At 38.3% G+C, this 9,917-nt stretch overlaps 2 protein-coding genes and 1 long non-coding RNA gene across 7 annotated transcripts; 2 read left to right on the plus strand and 1 right to left on the minus strand.

The window, feature by feature from the left end:
• Positions 535-7,955, minus strand: LOC107628983 (ubiquitin carboxyl-terminal hydrolase 2). Of its 5 annotated transcripts, XR_001617896.2 has the most exons (6): positions 7,817-7,955; positions 6,148-6,272; positions 3,283-6,020; positions 2,429-2,690; positions 805-1,222; positions 535-681 (listed from the first exon to the last, which is right to left on the minus strand). XR_001617896.2 is itself a non-coding variant. In XM_016331649.2 (5 exons), exons 3-4 carry the CDS (start codon positions 6,012-6,014, stop codon positions 2,450-2,452), a joined length of 2,973 nt encoding a protein of 990 aa, XP_016187135.1. In that variant the 5' UTR covers positions 6,015-6,020; positions 6,148-6,272; positions 7,817-7,955; the 3' UTR covers positions 718-1,222; positions 2,429-2,449. The 5 variants fall into 5 exon arrangements, 4 of the variants coding, with proteins under 4 accessions (XP_016187135.1, XP_016187127.1, XP_020975854.1 ...); XM_016331649.2 differs by lacking the exon at positions 535-681 and having other exon boundaries at positions 718-1,222; XM_016331641.2 differs by lacking the exons at positions 535-681; positions 805-1,222 and having other exon boundaries at positions 2,158-2,690.
• On the plus strand, positions 6,920-8,263 carry LOC110270734. Its single transcript, XR_002360374.1, has 2 exons — positions 6,920-6,964; positions 7,911-8,263. It is a non-coding gene; the product is annotated as an uncharacterized LOC110270734 (long non-coding RNA).
• On the plus strand, positions 8,538-9,399 carry LOC110270727 (transcription factor MYB44-like; the record flags this gene model as incomplete). The annotated part of the gene is made up of 1 exon (XM_021120203.1): positions 8,538-9,399. A coding segment is annotated over one exon (450 nt), but the record flags the coding sequence as incomplete, so codon positions are not given.

A 9,917-nucleotide genomic window follows, 5' to 3' on the forward strand; every position in this document is an offset into this window, starting at 1 on the left:
AATTTATCACCAAACAGAATACAAAAATATTAAATTCTATATCTTTATCATTTATGTCTTATTCTTAATATTTTATCTTGTCTTATTTTCAGAAACAAATGTAACCCAAAGATACTATGTTTTATCTTGTCCTATTTTCAGAAACATACATAACCAAAGATGCTGGGAACACAAATAGGAAGAAGGATTCGGACTTCAGTGTAGATACATGTAGAGGACAAACCTTTTCTCCAAACGGAAGTGTTACTGATGGCAAACACTCACATTTTTTTTTGGTAATTCAAACACTTATATTATTGACAAGAACTTATAATCAATACACTACTGTATTCCAAAATAACACACATCATGCCAAAAGAAAGAAAAAGGGAAAAAAATCATTAATCAGAGTTACAGAAAAGGAGTATGATATGCTGCAGTCTTCTCTTCCCCATCTTTCAGAACTTATTCGATTAGAAGCTGCCGCCCAAAATTGATTTTGTATTACAATTGGGCCAATATGTTATATTAAAAATAAAAATAAAAAATCTGGGGTGAAATTATAAAAGAGCAAATATTATTACTTAATATAACTGTTGGATTTATATACTTATCATCTAGTAATTGGTATGTTTGTGCAGGAACGTTGGTGCAAAACGATCAAGCCCCCAACAAATCCTTCACCAACAAACTGATGCAACACTGCAACAGATGTAAAAACAGCAGCTAAAGCAAATCAGAATTCAAAAATATAAAAAGATACAAAACAATCGCAGTTCCATCTGCGGATGCGATAGACATGACCGGCAACACAGAAAACCTCACCAAACCAAAAATCAGGCATGGATGACATCTCAAACCCTTGGTGCGGATGCATGCAGTAGATACAACAGCACAGATGCAACAGGGTTTCTTCTTTCCCTCTCACAAGGAGGATCAGTGTTTGCGCAAAACCACTGCTGACAACCCCTCTTTGGCTTTGCAACAGGTGGTGCCTTAAGCAGTAGCGTGGAGGAGGAAGACGCGGATGGATCCAAACATTGTTGTCGCCATCAAAGGTGGCGGTGGCGGCAGAGTTAAGCCAAAACCATCCGTATCCAGTTTAGGTTTCTACACTCGTATGGTCTCGTATGGTCCAAAGAGAACCAAATTTCTGGTTTATGTGAAGTTTCATTTGGAACCATGTATGTGGCTCCAGGCATAATATCACTTGCCATGTATCATTTTATCCAAAGGAATAAGCCTTTAAGCACATGCAAAAAACATGAACTCACATTGGATAGAAGCAGCATTCACAAGGGACTTTGCAAGAATTATGTTAACTTACACGAATAAAATTGTACAATTTATACTACACATTTTAAATAATCAATAAGAGTTCCCACGATATCGCTATAGATGAGGAAAGCGACAATCCTACATGCACATAAATTGGCAATGGTGAAAAATAATATACTTTGTGGATACAGTAGTGCTGCAAAGAAGCGATGGCATGCACCAAAACTTTGTTGAAAAGAGACTTTGGAACACATGGAAGTTGGAGGGGATAAGAAACAAAGAATATATGCTAAACAAAGTATTTCCCATTGAAAAGAGACCTGAATTTCACTCACTGATAAGTGATAAATGAATTTATTCGAATTGAAGACTCAAGAAGACCTATAATTACAAAAGCAAATATAAGAAGAGGTTTCTCCAGTACCCCTATAAAATAGTAACTATACATATTAGATCTTTGAGGTTAAAACATAGCCATGTGCTACACTAACTCAGATTATTAAATTTTTTAAATTCTGCTAAAACTCATGATTAGGTAACTGTTTGTCAGTTGGAGGGAAAGGAGGCGATGTGAAGGCATGTAGTGTTAAGTTGTGAACTTATACATAAATGAAAGTATTCGTTCAAATGAAATATCCCAGGCAAATCCCTAGTGAGTCACAATTGTCATATGTTACTCTCTGTATTAAGTCTAACAAACTCCCTGTTAATAAAAATAAAAAGGCAAAAGAAGAAATATTTCACAGTTCATATTAGAAGCACAATGCAGAATATCTAGATTATAGGATTAAAAAGTTGCCACTCTAAAAGCTCAATTCTAATTTTATACGAGAATTAAACCATGAGAGACAATTTTCTTCTAGGCTAATAGAACAATCACTAATACTCCTGACTGACAAATTTTGCAATGAACAAAAGTGCATAATAGATAATTAATCCCATCCCACAAGTTTAAACAAAGAAAAATACCTAAGATCGGAAAGGGAAGGGAAAAAATGATTTTTGATTGTATGAAATTGCATTGTACATTCAAGATCTCGGTACATGCTCAAAAAATGGTATCACAATGAGTAAGGTAATTGCTTTGACACTCGCCTGCAAGAATCTCTCTCTCTCTCTCTCTCTCTCTCTCAATTTAGTAAACTTGTATTTCTACCTCAAGTAAAAGTACCTGGAAAGTAGATGGTGTCCCTCAATTTTTTTCATAGAACAAAATGTATGCCTCGCATCGAAGAACTTCATCGAGAGACACTTCACGTACATATGCATCACTGGCATGATACCAAGTGGAACTCTCATTCTCATTGTTATCAGCCTTCCCTCTGTTCCTCTGGCCCCCTCTCACATATGCAACATAGTGACCCCCTCTCATAGATCCCGAGTGCTCCACTACACCAACCAAATGGTATTCATAATTCTCTTCAGCTACGAATCTGTTTAAACAACCGTTGGGAATTGAGTGTTAAATGCCAGAGGATCAATAAAGTATATAAAAAGTAAAAAATTTAAACAACTATATAGAAACCAAACCTACAATAAAAAATGCATGCAATGATTTTGACTTATGTTCAAATATTTCTTATTATCCAATTTAAAATTTGAAGAATCCTTTGCATTTTGTAAGAGAAAAACCAAATCACTGGAGATAGTTTTATAAATATAAGTGAATACCCCATCCGGCTCCTGACAATTACCTCGAAAGGACAATGAGACCCCCAAGAAAAAAAAACATCCAATCCGGCCCCTGATCTTTTTTTTTTTGGGACTGATTAGCCCTTGTGCCAAAAAAAACAACATTGACTTTTTTTTGGCACAGGGGCCTCGTCCTTTCGAGGTAATTGTCAGGGACCGGATTGGATTTTTTTTTTTTTTTGTCAAGGGCCTCGTTGTCTTTCGAGGTAATTGTCAGGGGCTGTTTTGGGTTTTTCTCTATAAATATCTAATGACAGCAAACTGCTACAGGTAACAGGCATTCATTAAATGATAAAAATTCAAACAGCATCTAGCAAAGTTACAGCAAAGTACCTAGGATCCACATATGGTCTGAGATCCATTCTTTCTCTGAAATTGACATGTCCATTTAACTTGCTTAAGCGACCTCGGGCATCTTGGCTGAATCTCTTCAAATGAATTGTCAAGACAGGCGGAGCTTTATGAATGAGGACCCTCTTAGTAGCATCCCTTTTCACCTTCAAACTTTTCACGTCAGCCTCTTCCTCACTGCATTCTTCTGAGTCATCGTCATCCTGACCTGACATCTGAGGATCTCTGCTTTCAACATTTTCAGTGTTATCCACGATAACACTAGAATCAGCAGCTGAATGATTACAACTTTCTGCATTCGAAGAATTATGACATCCCGAAGACTGAAGTTCCTCATTAAGTGTATCTTTCATCTTCAAAGTTCTGTGATCCTTTTCATCAACATTTGAACTCAATCCATTTGATTGACCATTTTCAAGCACTGTTCCATGATTAATATGTAAAACTGAACTTTCTGTATTTTTGGTATCTGTAATATTCCCATTATCAAGGCTTTTGACTTCAACAGAAAAAGAGTCAGCAGCATCCAATGGTTCAACACGACATCCAATCTCAATTCCATCCAATACAGAATTTGCCTTCTTTTTTGCTTCAACTTTTTTACGTTGGACAATTTTCGAACAGTTCTCACAGTTCCAACCATTTTCATCTGAGAGAAGCTCAGGTTTTATAAAATGTGCCAAGCAACTCTCTACCGAAACCGGAGAATCTGTATCATCGACTTCATCTGGATCAGACTCGCTGTTAAAAACAGCTTCCGTAACCTCATTAGATGAAGGCCTAGGAGCAGGACCAGCAAAAACTTCAGGTTCATTGAATAAATCACCAAAGCCTTCGAAGGTTAATTCTTCTTGACCATGGCCCAAATTCGAACAGGAAGCCTCACCATCCCTTCCAATAATCTCACAAGCAGAGGAACTTTCCTCTTTATAAGGAAGTAACAGCACTTCTGAACCTTGAACTTGTAGTGGAACCTCGTCTTCCCACCCATTTGTTGAAGAATACGGTCTTTGGTCTTGATCCTCCTTAGGGGAACACTCTGGACCATAAGGTTCACAGCTAACCCCTACCGGCAATTCATTTAAAGGTTCATTCTTGCTATCAGTATCCTGATCGCCCTCTTTCGGTGAAAGAAACTCACATTCCTCGGTGACATTGTCAGCTTCCACATAATCCAACCATGCAAGATCATCTGATGAAGCTGACATCTTATTTGCATCATTGTCAAGCACTTGCATATCTTGAGACTCTCCAACAGCAACCAAATTAGGTGAAGACAGCTCTTTAGCAACATTGCTTATTTCCTTTGAAACCAATACTGTAGAATCACCACAATCAGAAGGGGCTGCCACCTCACCCGCAACCGACACATTGGACTGAGCAGGGGAGGTTGACTCATGGACAGATGATTGGTTTGATATACTTTGACCAGCTATTGGATCATCATCCCTGTTAACTTTGACTCGGGTCTTTCCACCTTTTTTTGGTGGAAGTTTTGCCTTTTTGGCTCGATTTGCTTGTTGTGCTTTCCGAGGAGGGGGTTTCTTAGTTGGAACTGGCAGTGAAAGATCTAAAAAAGGCTCGTAAACAGTTGAGGAATTTCCACATTCAATGCACCGTACAGTACTAGATATCTGACCCCCAAATAAATCATCAACTAAAGTATTTGCAGGGGTGCCATCTCTCTTGGGCGAACCATTTTGTTTCCTTGCAGCTTGCTCTTCAGTACTCAACCCATCCAACAAACAACGGAGCAATTCATGACTGTCATGCTGCTGATATCCTCGAAATTGGGGAGACTTGGAGCACACACAACCAAAAAATGATCTAGGATTTATAGTGGTTTTCAATCCTGATTCTGGATTTGTTTCAGTGAACAGTTTCTTCAAGGAACTAACCAATGGTCCAAAAGGAGAATCCAAATTCAGAAAGTTGTCCCGCAATCTATCCATAGCTAGCAAATTTTGCATGATGGAATTGAAGAAACAAGTATTCCCAAGATTAATCATGCCTCGAACTACATAGCCACCATGTCCATATAAATCATTTCTGACAATCACTCCTGATTTAATTTCTGAAGTAACACTGCCATCAATACCAACGTCCTTAATATCCGCTGATGATTTCTGCGATGATCTCCCTTTCAACAATTTCACTACATCAGATAGAACACGGCCTGTTTCTTCATTCTCTTCTATTTTATCAACTTGAATAAGCATATTGCACTGAAAACACCAACACAACTGAGGCTTTTCATAATGAACCACCAAGGGATGCCGATGTTGCCTCACATGCCTGACAACATGGCAATGAGGGGTTGTTGGTAGCCCCACACCTCCACAGGTATATTGACCACACTCCAAACAAACCCATATAGCCTTGGACTCAGATTTTGAATCTACTGGTGTGCCACTTTTCTTCTTCCCTTGTTTATTACCTTTCCCTTTTCCTTTTCCACCTCTCCTATCAGCAGCACCTTCTCTGCAATCTTCACACCTTACTGATCCAGAAGATTCAATCTTGCTAGATAGTGTATTTAAATTAATACCCTTTACAAGATGAGGACAAGAACTTGTTTCTTTTGCAGTAGAGATCCCCTCATCAACAGACTCAACAGTTGGGTTGGGAGACTCTAAAGCTTTCTTCGGAGACTGCATAGCAACTGCCTTCTCCTTAGCAGAAGCTCGGTTCTTTCTTCTGATTTTCTTCCCCATCAGTTCCTACAATCCAAACTAAACAATGTACTCAACCAGCAAAAACAAACAGAGATCTAGTTCCTCTTTCCTTAAACATGATCGTATGATATATACATATACAGCACGTGCAAAAAGTAAAATAGAAATATACCTGACTTACTATCAGGAAGCCAAGGAGGAAGATTCAAAACAAGAATCTCCAAAGGATCAAAAGCTTTACTTGGAAGGCCAGTAACCTAGGTTCAAGAAAGAATGCAAGCCTGATCCAATCCAATCCTACAGTTCAATGACAATTCCAACAAAAACAGTAAGGCATGGACAGAATCCTTTCCAATAAGAACTGAGCTGTTTGAAAATCTCAGTGGAGCTGGAGCAAGCAAAAAAAAAAAACAAAAAACAAAACAAAGCAAAACAAAAAAACAAAAAACAAAACGTAACATAGGGTAAGTTAAACTAATATGCATATCATATATAGCGGTGCTGGTGAAGAAGAAGCTTATCCAAATTGAAGCATCAGATCGAGAATTAAAGAAAGTGCCTCTAGAAAAGAAGGAGCATGTTGTAATACATTCATAGCATGTGTTAAATTAATTATCGATCACCAATATCAATATACAGGATCCAAAGATAAATAAATAAATAAATAAAATAAAAAAATGAAAAGGCAGTAATCCAAGAAGGATACCTCCCAAGTCCACAGAGAGGTGTCCCCAAAGGTTTAGAAGGGCATCTGAGGAAAAGTCAGTGGTTTTTGGGAAGGGAATTAATCGGGTTGGAAAAGATGGACAAAAAACACATAAAAGATGGAGATAAAGAGTGAGATGCAGAGTGTTGGGTGAGTATTTGATATTTGAAATAAAAATTGGGTGTTGTTAAGAAAAAGAGAACAATCTCTTTGTTGCTGCTGCGGCTGTTGTTGGGGATGCTCGAGAGACAGAGAGAGAGAGAGAGAGAGAGAGAGAGAGTGCGTGCCACTGTGTCAATGAGGAAGGGGAAGGGGGAGGGACAGGAGATGAGAGACAGGACAATGGGCTTGTGAGCTTCTAAGAAAAGATCTTTTTTTTCAAGTTATCTTTTTTCAAAAGATCTTATAAAAACAGGAAAGTAATTTTATGTTTGGATAACTCATGCAAAAATATCTTTTCATTTATCAATTATCTTTGGGTATATCCATATGAAAGTAGTTTTTTGTTTATTTATTACGCGAAAAACATTTTTTTTAAAGAAAAAAGATCTTTTAAAGATGTAAATTGTAGCTTCTCAAAAAAAAATATTCTTTTTATTTTTCTAGTACTTTTACTTCTACAAATTTACCAAACAAGCTAAAAAATAAAAAAAGATATTTTTCATTAAAAAATATATTTTTTTATCAACTTTTTAATGGCCCCCCAAACAAGCACAATGTTTGTTTACCAGTTGCTTCGGAACAAGCCAACAACTCAGAATCAGAATCAGAACAAGCCAACAATCAACAAGAAGCCAACAACTAAGAAATTTTAACTCAGAATCAGAACATTAGTACAATACATACAGCATCAGAACGCAAAATTACAACATTCTAGTATTGAACACTAACTCAGAATCCATACAATTACATCAGCAATCAACAAAATCAACTCAGAAAACTAACAACAATTAACTCAGAACAAAAACAACAATCAACCCCTGTTAACTCAACAAAATTAACCAAGAAAAATGAACAACAATCAACAATAATTAGCTCAGAACATTAACAAAATTAACTCAGAAAATTATCAATAATCAACAATAATTAACTCAGAACAAAAACAACAATCAAAAAGCAGTGGAGGAGTGCTTACCGGAGAGACGGCGAGGAAGGTAGGTGACCGGCGTTCACGAGCAGAGACCGATCCGGCGAGGTGACCGACGTTCGCGACGGTGAGAGAGAGTGAGCTCGGAGAGAACGAACGTGAGTGACGCCGAGAAGAGGACCGCGACGGAGGAGAGACGCCGGGACGGAGCTGAGGCGCGCCGGCGAGAAGAGAACGGACCTGAGCGACGCCGAGGGGAGAAGTGGGAGCTTGGTATGGGTGAGGATAGTCCGGCGGCGACGTAAGGGTTCCGTGACAACGCGGGCGGCGACGGCACCCTCTGGCCGAGGCGAGTGGTTCGGCGATGGAGAAGGTGGGGGTGAGTGGCTGCTAGGGCTAGTCTGTCTTCTCTGATGTGTAAAACTACGGGAGAGGGAGAGGGAGAGGGTGAGGGTGAGGGTGAGTGGGTTTAGGGTTAGTGGGTTACTGATTGCANGTTTGAATAAATATTTAGAAGTTATACAAAATTGAATAAACTACCATTTCTACTTATAAAAGTTGAAAACGCTGACATATCTATTTATAGAAAACGAAAATTATTATTTGTACCCATAAAAAATTATTTTTACAACCAAAATTATCCAAACCCTAAAAAATTAAATAAAATTCCTAAACTATCATTCTCTCCACCACTACCACTATCATCTCCTCCCCCCTCATCTCTCTCTCTTTCTCAATGTTCCGCTAGGACAAATCTTGCAGGCTCTGATGGTGCAACCAGCTCTCCTCACAGGTGGAGCATCGGGCTTTCACCCTCAAAGAGGATGACACCATAATCAAAGCTCACGCTCGGTTTGGCAACAAGTGGGCCACCATAGCCCGACTCCTTTTCGGCAGAACCGACAATGCCATTAAGAACCACTGGAACTCCACCCTCAAACGGAAGTGCGCCTCCATGAACTCCATCGACGATCCTCACTTCGCGCATCCACTCAAACGTTTCATTAGCGTCGGCGCCGCCATACTCGTGTCAACAGTGGTGGTGAGGTACTCGTTGCCAATGGTGATAGCGACGACGAAGATGGCGGGTAGGAAGGGGAGGATGCGGATGGAGAGCCAGGAGTGTGCAGTGGAGATGTTGGAGCTGATGTTGGCGACGCAGGAGTTCTCGAGGGAGACAATGAAAAAAATGACGAAAGCTTGGAGGATTCAGGGTTAGAGTCATAGATCTTAACCTTGCTGATGAGTGTTTTCGATTAACCCTTAAAAAAATTGCAGCCTTTGAATGTGTGTGCAGAAAAAACCCAATCCATTCAAGTGGTGAAGTTAACGGCAGTGATGGCTGATGGTGATAGTGGTGGTAGTGCTGTTGAGTCGCGATCGACATCGATGGGGGCGTGTGCGGCCGAAAGGGTTAGGGTCACAGCTGAGGAGGAGGGTGAGACGGTGGTATTGAGCGGTAATGTGGTTGATGTTGGGATTGGGTCACTCAGAACATTGAGAGAGAGAAGAGGGGGGAGGAGATGATAGTGGTAGTGGTGGAGAGAATGGTAGTTTAGGAATTTTATTTAATTTTTTCGGGTTTGGATAATTTTGCTTGTAAAAACCATTTTTTATGGGTACAAATGGTAATTTTCGTTTTCTATGGGTAGATATGTCAGCGTTTTCAACTTCTATGGGTAGAAATGGTAGTTTACTCTACAAAATTGGATCAAATTTTTATCTCTACATTTTTACTTTTTATTTTTTAACATAATGTGGTCATTCACAATAAATATTTTTTAAAAAAATGTACTTGACATAAAATTACCAAAATTTACGAATAAAAAATTTTATTTTTTTAATAATACTTGCAAAAAATTATATTAAAATTTGGTTTTTAAAGTTCTTTGTTAAAATATATATTTAATATCTAGTTCGTTTTATCACATTTTTAAATTTTTTAGAAACTTATTTTTTGTTAATAACTTTTAGAGTCATTTTTGTTATTTGGACTTTTAGATATTATTTTGGTTGTTTATTTTTTTTTTTAAAATAAAACAACGTCGTTCAGGAAACACCTTAGAAAACTGACCACCTCATAAAAAATTAGATTGGCTCTACAATTCACTGGTTAATCACTGGTTTAATCGATTTTTTATTTATTTTC

The sequence above is a fragment of the Arachis ipaensis genome, chromosome B01 (genome assembly GCF_000816755.2).
Source record: "Arachis ipaensis cultivar K30076 chromosome B01, Araip1.1, whole genome shotgun sequence".
NCBI lineage: Eukaryota > Viridiplantae > Streptophyta > Magnoliopsida > Fabales > Fabaceae > Arachis > Arachis ipaensis.